This window comes from Onychostruthus taczanowskii, unplaced genomic scaffold (assembly GCF_017590055.1).
Source record: "Onychostruthus taczanowskii isolate IOZ18803 unplaced genomic scaffold, ASM1759005v1 scaffold1, whole genome shotgun sequence".
NCBI classification, from domain to species: Eukaryota; Metazoa; Chordata; class Aves; order Passeriformes; family Passeridae; genus Onychostruthus; species Onychostruthus taczanowskii.
Window position 1 is genome coordinate 2,623,840 of NW_024496525.1, and position 26,028 is coordinate 2,649,867.

At 53.1% G+C, this 26,028-nt stretch overlaps 1 protein-coding gene across 2 annotated transcripts in view; it reads right to left on the reverse strand.

Moving 5' to 3' along the window:
• DGKZ (diacylglycerol kinase zeta) overlaps nucleotides 1–26,028 on the reverse strand; it is a 46,354-nt gene that overhangs the window by 2,822 nt on the left and 17,504 nt on the right. Inside the window, exons 3-32 of one of the 2 annotated variants that reach the window (XM_041408732.1) lie at nucleotides 23,136–23,930; nucleotides 22,224–22,332; nucleotides 21,422–21,517; nucleotides 20,520–20,597; nucleotides 20,140–20,196; nucleotides 17,959–18,027; nucleotides 17,493–17,564; nucleotides 17,068–17,184; nucleotides 16,912–16,983; nucleotides 16,535–16,630; nucleotides 16,186–16,268; nucleotides 15,937–15,997; nucleotides 15,430–15,543; nucleotides 14,905–15,045; nucleotides 14,307–14,385; nucleotides 13,964–14,019; nucleotides 12,841–12,903; nucleotides 12,521–12,594; nucleotides 12,303–12,414; nucleotides 11,858–12,057; nucleotides 11,461–11,561; nucleotides 11,245–11,324; nucleotides 9,773–9,842; nucleotides 5,446–5,486; nucleotides 4,671–4,861; nucleotides 4,155–4,186; nucleotides 3,359–3,402; nucleotides 2,869–2,989; nucleotides 2,314–2,350; nucleotides 1,934–2,033 (exon numbers count right to left, since the gene is read on the reverse strand). In XM_041408732.1, coding sequence (XP_041264666.1) covers nucleotides 1,934–2,033; nucleotides 2,314–2,350; nucleotides 2,869–2,989; nucleotides 3,359–3,402; nucleotides 4,155–4,186; nucleotides 4,671–4,861; nucleotides 5,446–5,486; nucleotides 9,773–9,842; nucleotides 11,245–11,324; nucleotides 11,461–11,561; nucleotides 11,858–12,057; nucleotides 12,303–12,414; nucleotides 12,521–12,594; nucleotides 12,841–12,903; nucleotides 13,964–14,019; nucleotides 14,307–14,385; nucleotides 14,905–15,045; nucleotides 15,430–15,543; nucleotides 15,937–15,997; nucleotides 16,186–16,268; nucleotides 16,535–16,630; nucleotides 16,912–16,983; nucleotides 17,068–17,184; nucleotides 17,493–17,564; nucleotides 17,959–18,027; nucleotides 20,140–20,196; nucleotides 20,520–20,597; nucleotides 21,422–21,517; nucleotides 22,224–22,332; nucleotides 23,136–23,930 — 3,361 coding nt within the window. The remainder of the gene's footprint in view (nucleotides 1–1,933; nucleotides 2,034–2,313; nucleotides 2,351–2,868; nucleotides 2,990–3,358; nucleotides 3,403–4,154; nucleotides 4,187–4,670; nucleotides 4,862–5,445; nucleotides 5,487–9,772; nucleotides 9,843–11,244; nucleotides 11,325–11,460; nucleotides 11,562–11,857; nucleotides 12,058–12,302; nucleotides 12,415–12,520; nucleotides 12,595–12,840; nucleotides 12,904–13,963; nucleotides 14,020–14,306; nucleotides 14,386–14,904; nucleotides 15,046–15,429; nucleotides 15,544–15,936; nucleotides 15,998–16,185; nucleotides 16,269–16,534; nucleotides 16,631–16,911; nucleotides 16,984–17,067; nucleotides 17,185–17,492; nucleotides 17,565–17,958; nucleotides 18,028–20,139; nucleotides 20,197–20,519; nucleotides 20,598–21,421; nucleotides 21,518–22,223; nucleotides 22,333–23,135; nucleotides 23,931–26,028) is intronic. The other variant, XM_041408815.1, reaches the window with a different exon arrangement.

Sequence of the window (26,028 nt, forward strand, 5' to 3'; positions counted from 1 at the left end):
CAGCTCCCGAAGGAGGATCACATTTCACCAGCTTATTGCAGCCATCTGGATTGTGTCCACTAATGAACTCCCGCACTCCATAAAAAGCAAATCTGTTAACAGCTCCCAGCTCTGTCTTCTCTCCCTTTCCCTCCCCCTGCTCCTTGCTCCACCTCTCCAAGTGCCCAGGCTCTGCTGTGCCACTGAGAAAGGCCACAGAAACCTGGCGCTCTGCCGCTGCCATTGAAAACCAGCCCTGGAAGGGATACCCATCCTGCCCGGCTCATCCCCTGTTGCACAGCAGGGCACAGGCAGCCGCAGCATTGTGCTGGGGCCTCCAGAGCAGCCCCCAGCTATATTTCTCCATCAGGAACAATGGTCAGACATGCAGAGTCCTCCGCTGGGCCTGGATGTGGCTGTGCACAAAAGCCCATCCATGTGTGGCTGCAGAGTGGTATCATGCAGCAAGAAATCTCCTTGGGATGTGCTCCCCAAGACTGCATGGGCACACCCCATGGTCCTGCACACAACCCCCAGCAGCCACACCATCAGGGGATGGAGACCACGCTGTGCTTTGGCGCTGGCTCTCCTTGATGGCCTCCTCCCCACATCCCCTGAATGCAATCACTCATTTAAGAGAGGAGGAATTAAGCTTCTTTCCTGTTCCCCTGCAGAAGCCCCTCTCATCACTGCCTGCCTGCAGCCTGAAACCGGAGCTACCAGGGCCTCCCTGCCCTGCTGGGCTGAGGCACTCCAACTGATAAGGCTCAGCCTCCCTCACCACTGCAGGGAGCGGGATCAGTCTGCTCCAAACCCGTGCTACAGGTCTGCCGCTGGGGTTTCTAATGAGGTGGATCCTGCCTGTGCAGGCAGGCTGTGACCCGGAGCCCCTGAGAGGTCAGTGCAGCAGCACAGCGGGGTCTCCAGGCAGCCACAAACCCGACATGCTTTTGCACAGGCACGTGCAAACCCATTCCCTGGGGCAGCCGCATGCATGCCTGAGCAAGGCTCCCTTTTGTGCTGGCAGGCTGGGGGCTGTTCCTCTCCTTCAGTCAAATGAGGGGGCTGGGGACAGAGAGGGGCCATGCACCCCAAACTGCCCTCTCCTCTTGCCTCTGCCAGCTGAGTCTCCATTTAGGCCAGCCCCACTCTAGGCACTGTGCAAGGCCAAAGCCTTAGATGGGACCAAGGAAGAGGGATGGGGAGCCAGAGATTATCTGCATTCTCCTGGCAGCTGGCAAAGAGGGATGTGCATTGTCTGAATTGAAGCCCAAGCTCCACCATCACCAGCACCCCTCAACTGGGCTCCTAATGGGTCACACCTTCTTGGCTTGTTGTACATCACCTCTGCTACAGCCTATCACTACAAGCCTCCACCAGAGATATCTGACCACATCCTCTCTGCCATATGCCAGCCCTGGGAACCTTCTGTACCAAAATCTGGCCCCAAGCCCTCCCCTTTTGCATCTCTTCTGCCAGGTCTGGCACAATTCCCTGACACTAAGGCACAGCTCAATTAACTCGGCATGTGAGAGAAAGTGCTGCCACTGCTTGCTCCAGCTCCCCGCAGGCCAGCTTCACCCGCCAAGAGGAGCTCCCAGAGCCCCCATCATGACTGCCGGTGGGTGGGGGAGAGCGGGGGAGTCCTGCAGCTGGGAGGGAGAATGTCCTTGCTCTGACCCCTGAGGGTGGGAAGGGGGAGACAGGGATGAGACATTCCAGCCCCTTGCTTCTAATTTAATAAAACAACAGAGGGAGAAGCACCAGGAGAAGAGGGATTTAACCCCTCTGTAGCTGGGCTCTACTGGGCAAGCATGGGTACTCCATGTCAGCTCCTCTCTGACTGGCAAACACTTCACCCACAGCACCCCTGCTCTGCTCTCCTGCTGGTTCTGCTCCTTGCCAGCCCTCTGGTCACCCCAGAAAGTCCCACTGCCACCGTTGCCACTGTCACCTGCAGATCTGTCTTCATGAGCGAGGCCCCGGCCTCCACGATGTAGTGGCAGATAGTGCGCTGGCGTAAGGCTGCAGCCTGGTGCAAGCTGGTTTCACCGCTGAGGAGGAGAAAGCAGGAGATGTGAGATGTCCCCCTGAACAGGGACAATCAGCACATGCAGGTGGCAGCAAGGGACAGCAATTCAGCAGCAGCAGCAGCTGATGGTAAGTTATGTGTTTGTCCAGGCAGAGGAGGGGGTGCTACTCAGGGGCAGTCTATCCAAAATGGACTGGGAATCACAGCTGTCAATTAGAACAATTACAGCTGAAGTGCCCCTGTAACTGGTCACTTCACAGAGGGTCTGGCCAACAGGTAATGCAAGTCAGACAGCGACTTACTTCTCCTCCTCTGTGGCATCAAGGATTTCTGAAGGAGCTGTGGAAAGAAAGAGTGCGAGTGAGACCTTGCTCTGGGGCAGAGACAGACCTGCCTACTCCCTGGTCATCATTCCATAGGGGCTGCTATTTTCATGCTGCCTGCAAAAGTCCTAGCTCCAAAGAACTCAGGTCAGCAATGGCATCTGAGCCCACCTGATCCCAGGAAATAAGTGGTTGCGGACTTACTACAGATAAATATCTAAATAAAAATAAAGCTGTCTGTATTTCAGTGGGAACTTCCAAAAACAACTGGTCAGCTGCATGAAGGCAGAAGCAAGACACTGAGAAATGTTTCCCCAGAGACATGCTGAGCCCTGCCAGGATGCAGCAATAGCCATGAGGACACCCCAGTACTGGCAGACAGATGCCAGGAAAACCCCATACACCAGAAGGATGATGTAGCAAACCCAGAGGGAAGGGATCTAAGCCCAGGAGCACTCCCTCTGAGCAGAAGGTTGATTTTTTTTTTGGCTGCCAGAGTCCTTTGCTAAGAGTGGCACTCCAACTCCAGCTCACCATTCTCGATGATGTATTTGACGATGTCCTTGCTTCCTGATTTGACAGCATGGTGGAGGACAGTCTGGCCCGAGGAATCTCGCACCATCAGGTCTCTTCCAGCTTGGTGCAGCTCTTGGAACTATAGGATTGTCAGATTTCTCAGGATGAGTTGCATTTCCCAGCTCCAAGCCCCAGTATTATGTGCCTGGAGTGTCTGACAGGTTGTGTAGATACTTGGTGGTGGTGGGGAACTTTGTCCAGCTCAGCCATGTTACCAAGTCCCCTCCCTTCTCCTCCCTTCCCTTTGTGTCTCCCAGGGGACGAACCAGGGCTCCTTGCCAGAAGCCTGCCTGGTTTCTAGCCACCACTCCTGAAGGAAGGCCCTTGGGAGGCGCTGCTCCAGGGCAACTGGAGAGCACGGCTAGCAGGGCTTCCCTTAGCCCAAGGGGCACACCAGCCCAGGAGCCAGCCTTGGCTGCTCATTGCAGCAGGCTGCTGGAGCACCTACCTTGCTGAAGTTGCCACTCTTGGCAGCTTCTATCAGAAGGTCATCTGCAAAGAGAGATGTGTCAGGGTCAGAAAAGTCAATCTGGAGCACTGGTTATCTAATCCTGGAGACAATAGCTGGGCACCAGAGGTGTGGAACAGGAGCATAAGCTCCTCAAGGGATTAACCCCTTGGCCAGACTGCATTTACATGCCTTCTCCACCTTCAGGAATGCAAGGAACAAGCCAGGGAAAGGAAAGAGACACCATGTAGCTAGGGGTGCAGCCAGATCTCAGCTCCAGGGAGGTGCAGGGGGAGTACTCTCTGCCCTTGGGCAGGATAACTTGTGATGAAAATGGGGAGCAGGTTTCCTGGGCATCAGCCAGCAGCCAAGATGCCTCTCACCAATGACTCACTCACACCTCCAGGCTCCAATCATGCTTCAGGAAACTCTTTCCATTTGCTCAGCTTGGTGAGGCCCCTGATCTACTGCTCCCACCTCCCCAGGGAGAGGCAGAGACAGCCTCCCAACCCAGTCCACAATGCTCAGCTCTGCAGGTGGGAGATTAACCCCTTGCCACATCATTTCCGCATGTTGGAGCTGGGAAGGCGTCTGGCTGGGCCACTCCACAAATCACTGTCAGGTCTCTTGTGCTCACCTCTGGGTCACCTGCCTGCAGGGCTCCATGTTTCAGAACACATGGAACAACAGGGCTCCTCCCTGCTCACCAGGGAAAGGATAGGCCAAAAAAACCCTTGGCAGGAAAACAAGAGTACAACCCGAGATGGGGTATGACCAGGGGTAGGACTCCACTCACCCTTATGTGGGAGGCAGCGCTCAGGCTCAGTGCTGGAAGGGAAGAAGAGAAAGTGTAACTAACCCTGCCAGTCCTGGCAGCAGATGGCCCTAATGGGCATGCCACCATTAGAGGGATGGAAAAACCTGCCTGTGGCACTCCTTCTTCCCTGATGTGGGTTCTTCCCCATCCCCACTCTCATTTCTACCACTGCTCCTGGCACCATTGCTCCATACTTGTCACTGGCCTTAGTTTGGCTGAGAGACACCCTTGTCCTCTGTCCCACGGGCCAGGCGCTGGAGCTTGACCCCACGGCTGAGCCACCTGGTGACGCCCCACTACTCAGGGTAGCACTGGCAGAGGAACAAGGAAAACAGGACTGCATCTCATCCCTTGGTCTTACTCAACACTGAATTCCTGCTTATTCCAGGGAGCTCCCCTGTAATCTGGCCCAGGGATCAATGCTGTGAAGCCAACCCTAGCTCTCCCATCACTGTCTACTCTTCCTGAGGCCCTGCACTCCCATTTCAGACTCACCTGGGGGCAGAAGAGGAGGGTGGAGAGGAAGAACAGGAAGGAAATGCAAAATGGTGCCCAGGGGGTGTGGCAGATGAGTCCACGAGGTCAGGCATGGCAGGAGAAGTGCTCACAGTCTGAGTGACCACTAGCTCTGGGTCCAGCACATAGAGCTCATCCTGAGAGATCTCTGTCACATAGTTGAGGTGTTCCTGAAAGACACAAGTCAGAACATGCTTCCTCAGAAGCAAGACCTACTTCTGCAAAACTACATCTCCTCATATCCCAGTGGGTGGGTTTGTGGCCCATCTATTTGCACAGCAGAGAAATGATGGCTTGAACAGTCTTATGCCTGGGAGCCTTTGGATTTCCTTCTTCTTTTCAGGCTTCCTATCTCCTGCTGCCTTAGCAAACTTATCTCCACGTCCCCTTCCCCAGATCATTAGGGGAAGTATCTAATACTGGTGAAGATGATCCCAGCTGGCGGGTCCTCTGACAAAGTCTTGCTATGTTTGCTATTCATTACCTGCTGCACTGGAGGGCCCTGCAGGCAGCTTTCAACCCAAGGTTCTGTGCTACCACCCAGGCTTCTTCCCTTTCCTCTAGAAACCTGGAGGTGCTGAGCCTGGTCCTGGGCCAGGCTCATCATGCCATCCCTTTGGGGGATGCCAAAGGCCAGGGCAGTGCTATGAGACCTGTGTGGCCCTAAGGCTATGCCTGCCTGTTGGTCTGTGTGCAGGTGGGATACCCAAGCACCTTCCCAGGGGATGATGGTGCAGAATGAGGCTGCACTCACCTGTGCACGGTCTATCCTGTAGAACCGATCGGCCGTGGTTGCTGTAAGACAGGAACAGAACGAGACGGGCTGATCCTTGGTGTGAGACAAGGGAGACAGGCTCTTCCCACCATCAGTGACAGTGAGCTATCCAGCCACTTCATGGCTTGCACACAGGGTACAGCAAAGCAAACAGCAGCCCCTACCAGAAGCAAACCACTTCCCTTCATGAATCTGCTGGTGTCTTCACCCTAGAGGCAGCCCCTTAGGCCTACAGACCACCTCGTCCCTGTGAAACACACCTTTGCTTGCTACCTCCTCCTCAATGACTCCTGGCAGGAAGCCACAGGTAAGACAGGAACACAACTAGCTGATGCCATGGCCTTTATGGGGGCTTTCAGGTGCTCCAGCATTATCCTGAGCAGAGGAAGCTCAGGGCCATGCAGTGCACATCCCAGCATTCACTTATACCAGGTGAGGAACTGCTGTGATTAACATGGTGCACCTTGTTGAACACTGCTTAGAAATGGGGGCACTACAGGAGGCTGGGAGAAGAGAGGGCTCAGCCTCCTGCTGACTTGACTAAGGACCTTGATGAGGCCACTCATGCCAGGCACAACAGAACATGCCACCATCAGCTGTAGAGCCAAGTACCTGTGGACTAGGATGGCAGGAGAGCTTCAAATCAGCCTCCAGCCTGTCTGAGTGCATCCCTCTTCCTTAGAGATCACCACAGAGAGAGAGGAGCTCCAACAGAGCAAGTGGCTATGCTGGAGCCAGACACACATGGTCACCACCCCCAGGGGAGCAGGGAGGGCTTATGGATTTAGGGCATCACCAAAGGAGACCAGGACAGGTAAAAGCACAGTGCCAGGACAGCTGGATTCCTATGCAGGGCAGCATTTCCCCAGTATCCTGACAGGCTGCTGGTGCCAGTCCAGGAGAGGTTGCTGCAGTGGGATCCTCGCAGACCCAAGGAAGTCTCTCTGCAAACAGAGTGGGGATGTGCTAGAGCAGGTGAGAGGAGGGAAAGAGCCATGTTTATCCTGGGTATTTGCATCCAGGGAGCTACTGTTCAAGGCCTATAATTCAGCTACTTGAATGAACCTTTGCTGTGTCGAATGAGACTCTAGCCTCTTCCCTGACACATTTTCCTGAGTGCAGAACCTGCTGCTGGGAGACTGGCAGAAGGGAAAGCGGCCCTGCTACAGCAGTCCTGCTAGTGACACTGGGGAGCAGCATCACCAGCAACACCACACACAGGGCTAGAACCTTGAACGGAGAAGTTGCACCCTCTCTGCCTAGCACGAGGCTTCACAGGCCCAGTTTGCAACCCACGGCTGTGCTCTGCTGTGGTCTACGTGCTGCTTGCTGGGATGTCAGAGAGATGAAATGCTACCAGTGGGCATTTCACTCAGCCAGCTTCCAGAGAAGTTCTTGGTCAGAGAAGGAAACGGGAGAAGAGAAAGTTACTTTCAGGCAGGGAAGAAGCAGCAGCTGGAGCCCAGCAGGGAGGCTGCTCTCCCATAACACTGCTATGCTCATGGTGAGCCCAGCTCCGGGGATGCTGGAGCAGGGGGGCCCCCTGCCTGCACAACACAGGAGAGCATCCCCAGCAGTCCCGCAGTGACAAACACATGCCACCAAGCTGCCTCCAGCTCCAGGGTCAAGAGAACCACAGACTCCCCTTGCTCCACTCCGGTCGCAGCCAGACACGCAGCCTGGGGGAAAGCACTGCTGTGCTCGGCCCCAAAGACCCCAACATCCGTGAGTCCCAAGCCTCAATGGTTCCCTGTCGCTTGTCACCGAGTGTCTGTTCTCTCACCCCCCCCAAATTCATAGAACCACAGAATGATCAAAAAAATTGCTTAGGTTGGAAAAGACCCTTAAGTCCAACCATTAAACCAACACTGCCAAGTCCACCACTAAACCACATCCCTAAGTGCCACATCTACACATCTTTTAAGTATGTTTAGGGATGGGGACTCATCCACTTCCCTGGGCAGCCTGTTCCAATGCTTGATCCCGTTTTCAGTGGGGAAAAAAACCTCCCTGATGCAACTTGAGGTCATTAATTTACCTTCATCCTCTTGCTTGTTACCTGGGAGAAGAGACCAACACAATTTGACACAATCTCCTTCCAAGTAGTTTTAGAGAGTGATAAGGTCTCCCCTCAGCCTCCTTTTCTCCAGGCTAACCAACCCCAGCTTCCTCAGCTACACCTCCTAAGATCTGTGCTCCAGAGCCTTCACCAGCTCCATTGTCCTTCTCTGCACACACTCCAGCACCTCAATGTCCTTCTTGCAGTGAGGGGCCCAAAGCTGGATGCAGGATTCCTAGTGTGGCCTCACCAGGGCTGAGTACAGGGAAACAATCCCTGGTCCTGCTGGCTACACTTTTCTTGATCCAGGCCAAGAGGCCATTGGTCTTCTTGGCCACCTGGACACTGTCAGAGACTAGTTCATGCCTCAAACACGTATATAAAGTTTTACTCATTGTAACTGGATAAAAACTATATAAAGAAGCTACAACCAAAGAAGCCTCCCAGAAGACACCTGACTGGGACTTTGGACTGAGGCTTAAACTGCTGAGATTAAATAAAGGGAAAACCCATTTTTCAATCACCTGAAACAAACAAGTAAAGAAGGACAAGAATGTGAGCCAAACCCAGCAGTCATGCTAAGAATCATCTTTGTCTTGCTTTGGGGTGGGGGAGGCCGTAGCCCACAGACCCATTTGCTGGGAGCAGGTTTGCACAGATTTCCCCCCCTTTCCCCAGCTGAGGTCAGGGTAGGAAGTTTTGGTGCGTTGTAACTTCTGCTCAGGGGCTGAAGTTACACTTGCATCCTCCCTTGCACTGGCTATGGAACCCCCAACCCTGGGAAGGCAACATCCACGGGACATTCACGTGAGGGGCAGCTGAGGGGGTGCACTAATCCATCAAAGGCCCCTCAAAGTGCCCCCATAGTCATTCCTGAGGCCTTGCACCACAGGACTACACATAATGCAACAAATATGGAAGAGACAATGGCAAACTCACTCTCTACCCCAAGGAGGTGCTTGGATTTTCCTATATGGCCTGAGCATATATTAACTCATCAGATTATATTCTTTTTGAGGGGACCTTCACCACCAAGAAGACCAGCTGGAGAGAATCAGTGAAGCATCACTGGGATCCATGGAGTGATGATACTTTCCTTATTCTGTCTCTGTTACTCTCTTTCTGTCCCCCCACCTATTTTCTATTTCTCTCTCTCTCTCTCTCTCTCTCTCTCTCATATTTACAGTCAAATGAAACCCATACTACTGTCACTGACATATGGTCTCATTTTCATCTTAGTTTGGGCAGGGGCATACCTTAGTAATCGGATTCTGACAGTCACACACACTGAATCATGTTCAGCTGCCGTTGACAAGCACCTCCAGGTCCTTTTCTGCTTGGTGGCTTTCCAGCCCCCATTTCTCCAGCTTGCAGCACTGCATGGGTGGTTGTGACCCAAGCCAGGACATTTACTTTTTAGAACCTCATGCAATTTGCCTTGGCTCGTGATCCAGCCTGTCCAGATCCCTCTGCAGTGTCTTCCTGCCCTCCCACAGATCAACACTCCCACGCAACTTGTCTGCAAGTGACTGAGGTGTGCTTGATTTCCTCATCCAAACTGATAAAGATAAGAAACAGGACCAGGCCTGATACTGAGCCCTGGGGATGACCACTGGTGACGGGCTACCAGCTGGATGTAGCTCCAGGCACCACCACTCTCTGGGCCCAGCCATCCAGCTGGTTTTCTAGCCAGTGAACAGTGAACTCATGTGAGCCACGAGCAGCCAGCTTCCCCAGGAGAATGCTGTGGAAAGCCGTGTCAAGCATTTTACTGAAGTTAAGGTGGACAACATCCACAGCTTTTCACTCATCCACTGAGCAAGTCATCTCGACATAGGAAGAGATCAGCTTGGTCTTCTTCCTTGCCTGTCCCCTCTGAAGAGTTTATAGCCATCCATTGCAGCACCCCAGTTGTGTGACTTGTCCTGCCATGTCTCTGTGATGGCAAATATGTCATAGTTTTCTTGCTCTGCCATATCTTTTGGCTCCTCCTGTTTGTAGCCCATGCTGCATGCATTGGTGTTGATGCACTTCAGTTGGGCTACTGATTCCTCCACTTTTTTGGGCATAGGAGCTGCAATTCCTATGCCCTAATTCTCAGGTGCTTTTATGGTTTCTAAGGCATCGATAACCCTTGGATCTTTGCAGCCATGTGGATCTCCATCCCCTACCTCCACTGAGCTGGCAGACCAAAGGACCTTGCCAGCACATCATCAGACCCAGCTCCTAGTGGAGGGTGATACTCACAGTCCAGGAAGCACCACTTGGGTGACAGCTTCTGGAATGACAGTGTCTTTGGCTTGGCTCCATCTCCCTCCTGCATAATAAAAGAGAGGATAAAAATGTAGCTTATGGCCTCTGCATCTCTCTTCAGAGCATTGCTCCTGCTTTGAGACGTCCCTGCAGACAGAGAGGACCACAGGTACTTGGATGAAATTGAACACAGGCACAGCACACTGCAACAGGGAGCACCATGGGACAGACTGGAGCTGACTGTAGAGCAGTGTCACAAGATGAGCCCCTGAGACCGGCACAGTGGACATGACAGATGGGCCCAGAGGACAGAGAGAGGCCATACACACCTGGAAGAGCAGGCGCTCTAAAGCAGAGGGCTGTGCAGGGAAATCCTGCAGAAAAGCAAGGTGTCCTGTTATAGCCTGTGTCTGGGCAGCCCCTCAGTCCCTCTCTCATCCCACTGGAGTTGCTTGATGTGCTGCCATATCTGGCTTTACACACTGTCTGGCCAAGGTACCTGGTCCTTGCCTGGCTTTAAGATTGGAGCACAGAGCTTACCCAAGGAGTGAGAAGAGGTAAACCATGAGGTGACCAAGGAACACCAGCCACACTGCACAGTTTTAAAGGTTCAGGAGAATGCAGGGGCATCTGTCTACCACACTGACAGCAGCAGAGCATTACCCTATGAACCCAGGAGCTGCTAGCTATGTGCCTGCCTGTGTGTCCTCACCATTGCCTGGGCACAAAGTGGGCAGGGGACACGCACACAGAGCAGGCACAGCAACAGGCAGATGCCAGTGTGCCAGCCCAGGCAAGCAGCTCTGCAACTCAGCTCTGAGGGACTCTACACATACAATGGATGGGATTCCCACAGGCACAAGAGCCAGCTAACAGCAGACAAAGAAAGGTCCCTTCAATCTTCTGTGCAGCAATCAGATTGAGTAGTGTAGCTTCAGAAGCCACACTATGGGCTTAGAAGGCATTGTTCACCAGGAGCAAGAGTAACACAGTCTGTGTACAGGTCACAGACACGTGCTAGTACATTGGCAAGGACACAAAAATTAGTGCTTGCAAATGAGAAGAGTGGGAGGGGTTACAAACCTAATCCAGGCACCTGGAGAAGGCAGAGCTGTGACAGGAAACACAGAGCCTGTGAAGGCTTGAAGGGCTGAATGGTTATAGTCCCCCAGGATGTGTGCTGGCTTTCTATACTACCCTGTAGTTTTTCAGAGTCACTTTCTGGGCTTGGAGAACAGTCAGAAGAGCAATGCTGAAAAAGAAGCTGCCAGACAGCAGGGAGCAACAAGGCATCCAGCTTGGCACCCTGCCTCCACCACATGGTGAAGGCAAACCATGACCTCTAAGCATGACCTAAAGCAAGAGTGTGTGTGGTGGTGTGTGCAGGTCAAGGTGGCTTAGAAATTCTTTCCCTGAGTCCCTTCATCCTCAGTATTCAGCTACGACCACTTTTCACACAGACTCACCTCCTGCAGCTTCTCAATCTGGGTCCGGCACAACTCCAGGTCACTGTCTCCTGGAACCACGATGATCCCCAGTGGCACAGCTGCAGGACAGGGCACAGGCTCAGCTCAGGGAGCAGCCCATGCCCCATTCCCAACACGTCACACAGTTTAACTACAGGCTTTGCCAGACTTGGGGACTGCAGCTCCCACCCCCTGGTCACTCAGCTGGTCACTCACAGGCTTCCTTGAGCTTTTCCTTGTCGTAGTTCAGTGCCTCATAGTCGCGCATGCTGACTCGGCTCACCCGGATCCGCAGCCGCTCGGGCACTGGCTGCTGGCTGTGTGCAGGGGGCAAGGAAAACGAAAGATATCAGAAAATTACACCCTGCTTTCTCTTTATTACCCTAATCCCTCCAAAACAGGCAAGAGTATTGTATAGACTGGGGTGGGGAGCTTGGCACCAGCAGCTTCTCCAGCATCAGGGTCTGGTTTTACTTCTGTGACCTGATCCCTTCCCAGACCCTACCCAACAAAGGATTGAAATGCCTCTGCCAGTCACAGGTCAGTCCCATCCCTTTCCCTGCCAACCATCCATCCTTGGACAGGAGGTGGCAGATCAATCTGAGGAACCTACTCATTGAGCAGAGGCATGGAGTTACGCCGCTTGGTCTTCTGCACCATGTTGGCTTGGTTGCGCAGAGAGATGTGGATGCAGGAAGCTGCCAGCTTGCAGGGCTCTCCATCTACCTGCATGGGGATGGCCTTGGATGTGGTGAGAACCACCTGCCGGCACTGACAGAGACGCTCCCCATGGCCACCGACTTGCAAGGCAGCCTGTGAAAGGGTCCAGAGTGAGAGCAGAACATGGACTGAGACGTGGATGAGGGAAACATCCATTGTCATCTGGATGTTACAAGTGAACCAAGTTCTGAGGGTCTCAGGTATGATTTCAGTGAGAAGGGACTCACAGAGACCAGGGCATGACAGCACCTCACCTAAATGTTAGAGAGCAGACACTGTCATATAGGACTATTCACGCCCTTGGTTGCTATCTACAACTGTCAACAGCACTGACTCACCAGTGATGTCATGGTGAAGCCGATAACTTCAATGCAACCATCATCATGGCGCTGGGGCTCAAAGTCATGGTGCTCCCCAGGGTTGCCCCAGGGCATGGTGCCTGCACAGTACCTGTGAAAGGACAAGAAGAAATGCCTGGACTGGCACCCCAAACCCAGGAAGGGACCTACAGCACAGGTGTGAAAATCGTATGATGACAGATCCTGGGGGTGCTCACCTTGGGATGTTAAGGAAGACCAGACACTGGGGCTTCAGGTCCTGAATCTTGGAGGTCAGGTCTATCCCATCACACTAGAGACAACACAGGGGTGTTCAGGCTGCTGTAAGGGGGAGCCTGGTCCATCATACCCACTTAGGGAGAAATGGCCTCCCTCCTCTACTCCCTACAGTGAATGTTCTCCAAGTCAGGGGAAGCTGATGCTCCCAGGAAGCTCCCCGTTCACTCCCCAACCCTGACATACTCAACGTGTCAAGGGACATTCCTCACACCTCCACACCTCATCCCCTCCCTGGACCAGAGCACCCCAGCACACTCACAACCAGCCTGACATGCTTTGCCAAGTCTTTGGAGCTCCCGGTGAGGAAGTCGGAGAAGGCCGTCTGCCAAGGTAAGAGACAGAGTTAGTGCCCAGAAGCTCACCAGAATGGGCAGCCAGAAGCCTGCCACTGACCTGCAAGTCAGCCTGTCATTGACCTGACACAGACCTCAGCTGCTCAAATCTGCAAACCCCCTTTTCATCCACTGTCAGAAGTCCTCCTCCAAAACAACCTGATCCATTCCTCTTGCTATTCTGGCTACCAAACTCCCTGAGGCAGCTTCAGTAACATGCTCTAGTATTCCCTTGCCAGCTCAGTCCTGACTTTAGGGAAGAGCTGACAAGATGAGCCTCCTCCAGTGAGAATCAAGTAACAAGAGAGAAATTCAGTCTCAAGCTGTGATGAAGCACCACCCAAAAGAGCTGAAGTGACCCCATCTAGAGATTCCAGGAGGGGCAGCATGGTCCCCTTTGGGTTTAACTGTGCAGACAGCAAAAGAGACACAAGCAGGACAGATGTGAGATGGCACAGAGCAGTACTTGGCCTTTAGTACTGCTCAAATACCAGTTACCAGGCACATGGCTAGAAAGTACACTGAGGATGGGGAGACAGAGGAACAAAGATGATACTGAGAAGCAAAGCTCTAGAGGTGAGACATAGGAAGGTAGTGTAATTAGCCAGGAAGGTGTAACTGGTCCAAGATATATAATAAAAGACCAAAGTAGTGTGTAGACTGTGGTGGAAAGGCTTCCTTTTCCTCTGCAGGGGGAACAGTCTGCCTTCCCACAGCTCCAGGGAGGTCCTGCCTGGGTGACCACCCGTGAGCTTGAGATCAAGAACAATAGTGGCAGGAGATCAATACAGCAACTGTACTGCAGGACACGGAGCAAGCTGTACTGCCAGCAGCCTCACAGCCAAAGAGGAGCTGTGACTCCCAGTGCTGCAGCATTTCTCCAGCAACTTTCCAGCTTTGGGCTGGGGGGCTTAGCTTGGGTGCATGTGAAAGTCCATGTAGCTTAAATGGGTGAGTTTAGGGTGCAGGCAGGAGGCAGGTCCATGCTTGTGCTGTAGCTGACGTTAAGGCTGCAATGACTGCAGGCTCAGATATCCCCCACACACTCACCCCAGCATAGAACATTTTATTCCGAAACCGGCTGTTGAACTTCTCTGGGTTGGCCTCTAGGGAAAGGAGAAAAAAGTCCAGGTCACTGGCCTACACATGGAAATATTTCACTTGCCAGCTCTCCTCAGACACAGCTCTCCAGCCAGCCTCAGCCAGGGGTATGCCCCCAGCTTTTTTCCTGTGCAGGCACCCCTCTTCCCCTTTTGCAGCTTGGACTTGGTCCTCATGTTTCACCTCCAGCTCTGTCCCTGAAGCAATTCTGTTGTTCACTTTCCTGAGGAACCCACGAACGAGAACAGGCCCATCCCACAGACCCCAACCAAGTCCTGCCACTGCCCTGTACCTCGGGATTCATGGAACTCCAGCGTCACCCGTGCGTCAAAGCCAAGGCTGAAGTAGTTATTAAAGACATCCAAAGGAAGCTGAAATGAAAAGGAGGAATAAGGATGAGGCTGCCAGCATGTGCCAATGGCACAGATGAGGTCAGGTTACAGCAGAGCCATTACAGTGTTCATGAGGCTGAGGGACCCTGCTTGCCTTTTCCCTAGGAAAATACAGAGGTCACCAGCCTGAGATGATGGATTAGTTCCTGGCTCCTAGGGGTAAGAGAAACAGTCCAAGGGGACACACTCTGCTCTCTGAGGCTTCTGCAAACACCCATGTTTCTGTTAAAGAAAACAGTTTCACAGAAGACTGGGCTTATACCTGTTGCAAGTTGTGGTTAAAAACCTGTGGTAGGCATTTAGTTATGAACTCTACACACACTTTTGCTATGAGTGCTGTGGATCAGAGCCATGAGCAGAATGGTGGAATTGGAGGAGTGAGAGGGAAACACCAACCCAAGAACATAGCCTCAAGTGCTGGGCCTGCCCAAGCCAGTGGCAGAAGAGAGAATGCAGACGTCTAGCACAGGGAATAGACATGGAGAGGAGGTGTCCCACCTTGTCAGCAGCTGCCTCATCCTTTTCCTCAGGGTTTGTGTCAGGGTTTGGCTCCACACGGAGGTTCCAGCGATCGAGCTGTACTATGTTCCCATCTTCTACATGTGATAGGATCTTGGACAGAGGCTCATCTGTGTAACCCTGGTGAAGAGAAGGACTTGGGGAGTCTCATGCCTGCCTCCCAGAGAGATACCCCAGACAGCAGAATTTGGTAAGGAGTAAAAGATGTAGAAGAGATCAACTCTACTTGAATGCACAAAAAAATGGGACTTGGAATTTAAAACAATACATCTTCCTTCTAAAAACTTTCCAAAGTTTGAACAGGCAATTGCTTTTGTATAATCTAATGCAAAACCATTCAAATGTCAGAAGAACAGCAACATCCAAATTGCACTTATTTGTTGGTCTGTATTTACAGGAAGTTGAAACATGAGCCCATGCAAATCTCCAACCATGTGTCTGAAACAAGGATTGAAGCACTCAGCCCTGCTCTGCCAGCAGTGAGTTCTTGTGCCCACCACTTACCCCACCCCAGTTCAGTGTTCTGGCCAAGTCGTTCCCTGTCCCCAAAGGTAGGATGGCCACAGGAGGAGGTGGGTTGATGCGTAACTGGTCCAGAATGGAGAGTATCCAGCCCACCTGCTCAAGCAAGAGAATGCAAAGAAACCATTAGTTATCTCAGGGACCAGCAGGCAGGCAGAGGTGACTTGAAGCACTAGTGATGGCAAAGGGGCAGAGATGGGGTCTCCTTAGCCACAACTGAGGCTATTCACAGTCTTTAAAGCTCTAATCAGGTGCTGCAGGAGATACCAGTAACCCCAGTCAGGACACTGGCCCTCAAAAGGGCTACAAATCCAGACATGTTAGACTAGCGCTCCCTGGAACAGTGCATGAGGGCACATGCTACCAGCTGCACCATGGATGCAGTGTGCCCAATTTGCCCTGTTCTGGATTACCACAAGGAGGGCTGCTGCCCGCACTGGAAAGGCCTGGGCAAAAGGGCACCATGGGATGGAGGGGCTGGAGACTCACCGTGCCATCTCCCCCGCACGCCAGGATCCGGAGGTTGTGGACTTTGCGGTACAGCTCCAGCCTGTGGGGAACAGGGAGGTTGAGGAGGGGAGACTTACTGAAGGTGTTACACAGTGGCTGCCTCACAGAGCCCTTGGCATTCACAAAGCCTCATCCATGCCTCCTTCTATGAGCTGGGGGAAGAGCTTTCGGGAGGAATCCTGGGACACAGCTGGGGAAGAGAAAGGTGCTGCCCCCATCAGTACTCACGCTTCCTTGGGTCCACCCTGGCTGAGGTCGAAAACTTGCCGTGGGTTGAGATACCACATGAAGGATTGGATGATCTTGGCTCCCTATGGGGAGAAGACATCAGGTAATATTGAGTTCCCAGTGGACAGCAGAAGGAGGCATCTGGTCCTGCCTGGGGACAGGCTAAGACAACACCATTATGGAGGAGACACGGGCAAAGCCTGGCCAAGGTAGGAACTGCTGGGCAGCAAACTGACATTGTGGCCTCTTGTGCAGCTGAAGCATCACCAAAACTATGATGAGAGCTCAGCACTCAAATGGCAATGCTCTCACAGAGATGTCTTCTTAGACATACCAGAAAAGGCCATACCTGATTCCCACCGCTCTTGGGGTTCACAAACACCAGCAAGGGCTTCATGAGAGGGGCTGGCATGGGCTTGATGACAAAAGGCTTCCACCTCCCTTCCTGCAAGAGATACCATAGATCCTTCAACAAATGCAAACTGCCACCTCCAGCTGAGCCCTAACATCATGCAGGTCAGAAGCAGGAGGAAGAAAACATCCCAGCCACCCCATAAACTTTATATCTGGCATATACCTTGCCAGCAGGCGTGCTCCATCCAGTTCAACCTCCTTAACGTCAGTGCAGATCCAGAAAAGCCCACTTTTATTCTCAGCCTTGCTCCTCACTGTTCAGTCCCTCTGCCCTTCCAAGACAAGGTCATTCCCAGTCCCCTCATATCTTACCTCGGCCCCCTTTTTGCTGGATTTCCGCTTGAATGATGTCCTCTTCTTCTTCTTACTAGATTTCAGTGGATTCTAGAGAGAAAAGGAACATACTCTGTGAGGAGCCACTGGCCAAGTGGGAACTGTGAAAGAGCCCCAAGAGCTGAAGTGACTTACCTGGGGCCGCCGGACCCGCAGGATCCAGGTGGGAGGAACGACAACAGCAGCGTGAGCCCCTAGTGAGCAGGGCTCTTCAATGTGTTGCAGCATGAAACACGATACTTTGCTGTGATACTGGCCAAGGGGAAGACAGAGAGAAAACTCAGCTGCTCAGTTTGCTGGGCACAGCCACCATCTCCTCCTCTCAGGTTCCCCATGCCAGTGCAGGGAGTGCTGGATGAAACCATGCAGGAATTTTGTAACGGGAAGGCAATGAAGAGAAAGTTTCTCAAAGGAGCTCGCAAATATCATAGCACAGCCTCTCCCAGCAGGGGGAGCTGCTAAGGGCAGGCTGCGAGCAGCAGCTCGGGGAGTCCCAGCCGAAAGCAGAGGTCATTAGTGCAGAACCGACTGGTAAGGCATTCAGGGGGGGCTCTGCTCACCGCTTGTTTGCACCAGGAACAGCTGATGGCTACAATCTCTTTGCTGTGGAAGGCAAACTTCTGCTGAAAACCCTATGGAAGAAAGGATAAGAGGCTTAGGGAATTTCCTGCAGTTTCCTACCATCCAGTAAGAGACATTAACAAAGAGAGCATTCCTGCAGCTGGAGCCCTCCAGATCCTGTCAGACAGTCCCAACCATAATAACAGCACCAGAGAGGCCACTGTGCTCTGTAGAGGTGACCTTATTGCTCAAGGAAAGCATGTCAGGAAGACAGTCTCTTTCAGGGCCCAGGGGAAGAACTACTCTATGTAGGAAGCACTTACATAGTGCTTCACTGTGAAAAGCAGGGCACGTGTCTTGGTTTTGCTGCCAAACAGGAATGGTGGGATGTCCCTGGTTCCCAGCCCTGTGCGTGTCTCTGGCTTGACCTTCAGGCTGAGCAAAATGCCCGAGATGCCCTCTCACCTTTCCACACTGCCGGCATTTCCCTTCCTGCCGCCTCCGGTGCACCCAGTGATGTCGGACAACAATGGGCTAAATGGAAAAGAAAAAAAGAAAATTGAAAAAAGAAAAAGAAGTGAAGGGCCCAGTGCATGAGGGAACACAGGAACAGGCAGAAGAAATGGACAAAGGCCAGCCAACCTCTGCTCTCACAGCAAAACCACTGCTCATAGGGACCAGCCCCCCACCTGCTGAGAGACAGCAAAGCCAAAGAATCAGGGGACAAGAGGCCAAATTAAGATGCTCCAAGAAAAGGGAATTAAAACCAGAAGAAATAGGAAGGAGGACAGGGAAACTGAAGACTGAGAATCACACAAAGCAGATCCAGTGGAGACTGGGTAAGCAGTAGCACATTTCTGCCCCTTAACATCTCTGCCCAGATGCCCTTAGTGCCAGGTGAAAAATGTGCTGGTGGAAGGCGTGAAAATCCCTGGAGAGGCACAGTTTGTACCCACAGGAAGAAGATGGAAGTGCTTGCAGCTAAGCAGGGAACCTCCTCGCTCCTCATTCCTCGAGAAGAGTGGCAGCCCCAAAGCCCTCCACACCCACTTCCCCCTGCTCTTTCCCCAGGCCAATCCTGAGCCTGCTTCAGTCCCAGCGTGGGCAGCAAGGCTGCTTGCCAGCACCTCTGCTCTGCCTGCAGGCTCACGGTGGGTTCAGGGCTGGGACTTGCAGAAGTGATTGTGAGGGAGTCAGAAGTTTTGTAATGAAGTACCACTTGTCCTAAATCCCATACTATTTTTCCAGCCCTGGACTGGGAACAGCACTGCAGCAAGAGTAGCAAAAAGAGAAAGGGAGTGCAAGTTCACAGGCTGGCATGACAGGGCCCAACATCCTGCTCCTGACAGCTTTTGGGATCATGATGATGAGAGGCAGAAACTGGCAGGAGGCTGAGGTGAGCTCCTGTGTTGCCTCTGAGTACAGCACATGGGAGGGGATGAAGAGTCTTCTTGCCTTTAGCAGGTATTAATCCAGTAGGAGCAGAAGGAGGGCTATGCCTTGAGCTCAGCTCCAGGTCCAAGCAAGCATATCATAGGGAAAGGGCTGATCCTGAAGGGGATCCCTGGCACCACAAAGGCTAGAAGAGCACATTTTTAGGGAAACAGGAAGGAAGAGGCCTTGGAGGAACTGAGAAGCATTAGAAAGACAGGATGGAGAAGCAGAATTTGTGAGAAAAAAGAAAAAGCAAGAAACAGGAGGGAAAAATTTTGTAGAGGTTGGAGAGAAGAAAAATAGAGATGGACAGTTGAGCAGAGGCAGCAAGATGTTAGCAGAGCCCAAAAGGTAAGTGAAGCACAAATAAGGGAGCTGGACTAAGAGCAATATGGGAAGGCACAGAAAGAAAAAAAAAAAAAGCAAGAAAGGAAGGTTTAAAGTGATGCTGAGAGCTTCCCTTTATGACATCATGCCGTCACTTCAAAGCAGGCAGCCCTGTGTTTGAATATCCTTCCCCAGCTAGGTCTGCTGTGCCAGCACAAACACAGTGTGCTGGAGGCAGCTCTGTTACCAAAATGGCCCATGACTGAGCCACCCACACCCACTCCAGAGCACTGCACAGGCTACATTGGCTCCACAGGCTGGAGGGTGAAACATGAAGGCTGACAGCTGCTTCCACTAGTGCAGGTCAGCAGACAGGTTCCAGGCCACTCCTTATGCCCAGTACATTACAACATGGGCTGAAGGGATCTGATATCACTACTGTGGGCCACTTCCACTGCCACCTGTGGCACCTAGGTCAGGGCTGATGACAAAGCCAGAAATGAGCCCATATTGCTTCCTTCCAAATTGAAGGAGACTTGGGGACCTGCTGTTTGCCACAGCCTCATCTATGTGCCTAAGGACTCAACACAAGGGGCAAAGTCTCTCCCACAAAACACTGTCTGTAGGTTCCTCCCATGCAGATTCAGAACAGGTAAACCATTGGATGCTCTGCATCTGCTGCCTGCAAACTCCTCACTCTTCACACCCAGTCTGTGCTGCTGCCTTGCAAAGAAACATCCCTTTTATGGTACCACCCCCTTGGAGCAGGAAGGAACATGACGCCTCCACTTGGATGGGCAACACGCAGGCAGCATCTGGTGTCTTTACAACCAAACTGGAAATGGGAGCTGCAGATGTGGGCAGTGTCCAAGGCACATCTCTCACCTCCCGTATGTTCCGGGATCCTGACTCCCTGAAGGAAGGCTTGCAGCGGAAATTTATCTGTAGGAAGAACACATGAGAGGAACCAGTAAAACCACCATACCTGAAGGAAATCTACTGGAATTTACTGCACTACAGTAAGGTTCAGAACCTCTGGAGTTGTTTTGTACTTGCCACAAAACCCTCACATATCTCGGTTATTGAACAAAATGAGGCCTGGGGTCCCAATTATGTCACTAGATCCTCATTTTGGTACTGTCTTTCAGAGGACCCCTCTCTGCAATTACACACTGCAGTTCCCCAATCTTCTTGTGTTTCACTGCCCAAGAAAAGGCTGCTATAGTTTTGTGAGCTGCAGGGAGGGCTTAACAGGCTCTACTCACTTTCTCCAGCTGCTCGATGCAGGGTGTATGCACTACGATCTTGCAGGCTGCACACTTGCGCCTGGAGAGAGGTTTTTGCTGAAGGGTAAGAAAAGGGGAGAAAAAAATATATATGTGAATGAAAATACACAGTGTTCAGAACCTGGCAAGCTCAGCCTCCTACCACACCTCCTTCTTAAGTATCGGAATACAGAACAAGCCCTGTTGGAAAGTTAGATACAACCTAGACTTCTTATCTAGTGAAGGGGTCTAAGCATGTGCCTATAGCAGATGTTCTCAAGTCTGGAACAGAGCAGGGAGGTACTTTCCCTACTGTCCTTTCCTGCAGTCCTTGTATTTTTCTGACACTGCCTGAGAGCACCATGGAAGCTGGTCTGGGAGGCACCTGCAGGGTGCCATCAGCGGCAGGCACCTGCAGGATGGCAGGCAGAGGGTGGCATCAGTGCTCCGTGTCCTGCACCACGAGCGGGACTGAGCCTGCAAACTGGGAGGGAGGACTGCAGGGGCAGAAGGCAACAGGCCTGGGTCTCCAGAGCTCACTTTCCTCCTCTGTTGAAAGGTCTTGGATTCACATTGTCCTTCCAAAGGTGTGGAATACCAACACCCTCTCTCTGGAACCTTCCAAGCAAGTGGCAGCCCAGCATCAGGTTCCCATTGCAAACTGAGAACCAGCATTGGCAGAAACTGGAGACTAGGCCCTTCGGTATGCAGAGACAGGAGGGACACAGTCCCTGCCTCAGCAGCTCCCCAGACCCCTGCATGTCTCGAAGCAGCAGAAGCAGCAGCAGCAGCAGCAACAGCAGCAGCAGCAGCAGCGTGGCCTCTGTGGTCTCCCTATAAGGTGACAGCACAGCCGGGTTTGTGGCCACTGCTGCTGAGGCAGGTGGCCCCAGGCAACTCACCAGAAGCTTTGCCATGCAGTTCTGTTCCCCAACGTAGCAGAAGTCCCCAGAGACATTGGTCTCAAACCAGATGTGCTCCCCATAGACCGCAGCTTCCTGAAAGACACAAGACAACACAAGCTCTGAGAGCACCCCCAGAGAGGCACCCGAGCCCCTAAAATGCTTTGTGCAAGGGACAAGATACTGGACAATGTTGGGGGTGGGAGGCTGGAGCTAGGTGGAGGCCAGGAGACAAGATGCATACAACAGCCAGGGACATCTAGAGAGAGGAAACCTCAGAAAGCTGCTGCCATGGCCCACCTGCTGTAAACAAGAGGGCCACAGGAAACCAACCCCAAGACCTACAAACCACTTGTAGTGTCCTGCACAGGGGAGCTGCTTTCATCACCCCGAGATGAGGCATCAGGGCAAACTCAGTGCAGGGGACACTCCTGAACCAGCTTCTGCTCTACAACTTGAACATGCAGCTTAAAACCTGTGAGGCATCGCCTGTGAAGGAGCAAGGGCTTACTCCTGTTGCTTGGCCCCAACCAACAGATCTTGGCTGTGACAAGCAGAAAAGCTGGGAGTGGAGTAGTTTTGCCATCCCTCCAGGAAACACTTGTGCCTCTACAGCCTCTCTCTTGCAGCATCAAGTAGTGCTGCCAGGAGCACAGATGCTGGCACCAGCTGGTGGCAATGGGAGAGGCCATAAATGTGTCAAAGTCAGTCACCTGGGAAGCCTCAACCCAGGGAAGATCCTGCTGCTTCCTGGCCAAGAGCCCATTCCATGCAATGCCCAGCAAAACACAGTACAACTTACGCTCCAATCCACAGTGCTGCGTATCTGCCTCTCCGAGTCGCTCCTCATGGCCAGTGCTGGGTTTGGCTGGGCTACCATGTGTTGGAGACTGGATTTGGCAATAGCTTTCCTGGAAGACAAAGGAGGGCTGGCTATTAAATATATATGCAAAGCACAACCTGCTTCTAAGATGCAATGTGAGGCTGGAGCAGAAAAGCCCCCTCAGGACTAAGTGGCTGGAAATGAGGTGAATTTCCATCCCAGCTGGCTGAGAAGTACCTGTTTCTGTGAGACAGTCCTGTGGGCTGAAGAGGTTTTGGCCACGTTGCTGACAGCTCAGCCACACAGCCTGTACCCAACAGAAGGCACAGTCTGGGCCTGCTGGGTTAATGCTTTCAGGGGTAAGAGCTCCATTGTAAAACACCCTGGGAGTTTCCACGGAGCTGCAGTGGTGGGACTGCCCTTGCAGGGACAATCTAGAGCACCTGTCCAACAGTCTCCCTGCATCTCTCAGGCACCTCAGAGCCTGGGCTGTTTCCAGGGACCAGTACAACTGGCCAGAATAAAAGCAGCTGTTTGTTTGGGCCTAGTGAGCTTCTCCCAGATGTGCTAGGGTGGAGAAAAGGAGCAGGAAATCCAGCCAACAGGAGAAACTGTGTATCTCCAGCCAGTAACCAGGCCTACCACATTCCTGTGGTCCCAGCCTGACAGGAGAGGACACCCACAAGCCAGGAACTACACTAAGAGAATCAGTGGTAGCATTGGCCCGAGTGGAAGATGCTTCTGGTACGTCAGCAGCACTGCAAGACAACCAACGGCAGCCAGGGCCAATGGTGCTGAGCCTCTTCCCTCCTTCCCCACCAAACCTGGGTCTGCACTCCCCCTCTCCCATCCCCAAGGCATTGCCTGCTTGCATGCTGCCACCATACATACAGCAGGCGGGGGCTCCAGCCGTCCGGGGTGGTGTGGCAGGTGGGCTCCGGTCCCAAACCCTTGCCAATGGTGGCAGAGGGGCGCTTGGTTCCAGCCACTCCCGCACAGTGCTGGGCCAGCAGCCGTGGGTGGCCAGAGGGGAGCAGCCCAGGCTGACGGGCATCGCTGGAGCGCCGGCGCTGGCTGAGGCGGCGGTAGCGGCCCGGCAGGCCGTAGGCAGCCCGGCCGTGCAGGGCCTCGGCGGGCAGGCGGTGGGAGGAGGCGCGCCGCAGGCAGCGGGGGCCCCGCGACAGCAGCCCCGCCTGGAGCGGCCGCAGCTGGGGCAGCATGGCCAGCCACGTCTCCTCAGCACTATGCTCACGCTGCTCAGCTCCTGCTGCTGTGCCACCGTCCTCTGGAGACTCAGATGTGGAGCTGTCAGTGCGGCGAGCCCCGTCCCCCTCCTCTCCCGTGGGAACGAGGCTGGCCAGGAGGACAGTGGGACCCAGCAGCTGGGCATCAATGGCTTGTGCCTGGCCTCCGCACTTCTTCTGCACGGCAAACCTGGGGCTGAGGCAGGGCGGCGTGGTGCTGGAGCGGCGACGCGTGCCGGGACGCCGGACCAGGCCCAGGCAGGAGAGGGAGGCCGCTGGGGTGCCTGAGCCGCGGCGGCACTGGGCCAGCGAGGTGGAGGGCAGCCCCACCTGGGAGCGACGCCTGGCCTTGCCCGTGGGCACAGCCACCACGCTGCTGCGCCGCAGCCCCTTCTGCCCAAAGTGCCGCCTAAAAAAGGTTTCCATTGCATCCGGATGGTGGCTGTTAACGCAGAGACCAGGAATTTAGTAGGCTCCCCTATGAGTCCCAGGCCACACTGTGGCTGTGAGGGCAAGGGGACAGTGGGAAGCAAGGGATAGAGGGCTGAAGCAGGGAGTGGGAGACATGGCAATGCTACCTGAGGCGTGTGGTAGTGTTGCTCCCCACAGCTTTACTGCTCCACGAGTCTCACAGCTCAGCCCAGAGGGCTGCAATGGCAGGGCAGGTGTCAGCACCTAGCCAGGACCCTCTGCATTTCCTGCACTCCACTAAGCAGAACGCCTGTGCACCCCAAGATGCCGATCAGCCCTGGCACCTCCATTACCCCTACCACCCTCCTGATGCTGATCCACCTGGTTTCCACATAGGAACCACTCAGCCTAGGTATCAGTCCCACCAAATTTGTAGCAAATTGAAATTAAGCCCTTGTGAGTCCTACAGAAGAAAATCAACCAGGCCAGTAAAACCAGGGCAGGAAAATTTGGTAGAAAAGGTCTGGGAGAGCTGGAAGCTGAGAGAGGCAGGAGCAGGGCAGAGGAGAGTTAGGAAGATCATCCCATCTGTCCTAAGCAAAACTTCCCTCTCATGGAATAAAGAGCTTTATGGAAAGCTCATGCTTTCCCTGCCCAGCTCTCAAAGCTTGACAGGCTGCCTGGACATTGCAGCAGTCTGTTGAATGCCACAGGTGGAAGATGCTGCAAGACTTTCAGTGGAGTGGCTCAGTACACAAAGGCCTGAGTGGAAGGAGCTGAGTCTGGCTAGCTCCAGTGCTCCCCTCCTCCAGAGACAGTGCTTAATTCCCACCCTCCAGCTGCCACCTCTCTTCAGCTGCTAGAGGATTTATTCAAGGCCAACTTTAAAAAACCCACCAAAACCCACAGCTTGGTAGAAGCAAACTTTTTCTCTTCAATTGCTCCCAAGGCAGGGGACTTGATCATGGCAGCCTGCAAGCACACACAAGCCACCACCACCACTCTCAAGGATTTCCATGCTGTGCATCTCCTCTACCCACCACAAGGGCATGAGGATGCTGCTCACCACGCAGACTGACATCTCCTCCCCTTCCTCTATCTTCCTCTCTACCCACTCTCTTTTACATTCTTATGGGTCAGTAATATCAGAGAACCTTCAGGAGATCACTCTGGCCCAAACTTCAAATGACCTAAGGCCCACACAAACAGGTGAATTTATCAGAAGCTTCTTCCCTGTTTATTTGGGAAATGCATGTAAGATGGGACATAGGTTTTAGCTTCTGGACAAAATTGAGTTTTTGATAGTGCTTGTAGCACAAGCAGCCCATTGGGATGTACCTCTTTTTAACAGATGAGTACAAAAGTGAGTTTGTACTTTTGGAAAAGACAAGGCTTGGTTTGGTCTCCTCGGCCCTTGCAGACAAGGAAGCCAGCTCTTCAGTTTCTATAGGCTTATCACCATGCCTGTATTCAGTAATGTAGGGGAGGGAGCGAGGGAGGCAATGGCATCCAGAGAGCAGCATCAGGGCAGCTAAAGCCTGGCTGAACTGAAAGCAAATCCAAAGCATCACCTCCTCAGAAGTATTTCTCAAGTCCTACCACTGCAAGCAATGCAGGCAGGTACTTGGTCACCAGAAGGTTCAATCCAGCCAAGGCCCAAGCAGCTTTGCAGAGGGCATCAGCATTTTGCTGATGACCCTGCTTCCAGCCTGTTCCCAACACTGCAGTGCTCCATTCATGTACTCTCTCCATATTAACTGCAAGATGATGCACAGTAAACAGCATAGAATCAGAGAATCTAAACTTTCCCTGTACACTTGGAAGCCATTTCCTCTACCAGGGAGAAGAGACTGACCCCACGCCTTGCTATAACCTCCTCCCAGACACTTATAGAGCTCAATAAGGTCTCCCAGGAGCCCCCAGCTTCCTCAGCTGTTCCTCCTAAGACTTGTTCCATAGACCCTTCACCAGCTGCACTGTCCTCTGGATGTGCTCCAGCACCTCAGTGACAGGAGGAGGTCCCAAAACTGGACACAGCACTCGAGGTGTGGCCTGACCAGTGCCGAGTACAGTCCTGCTGGCCACACTTACTGACACAGGCCAGGATCCTGCTGGCCTTCATGGCCACT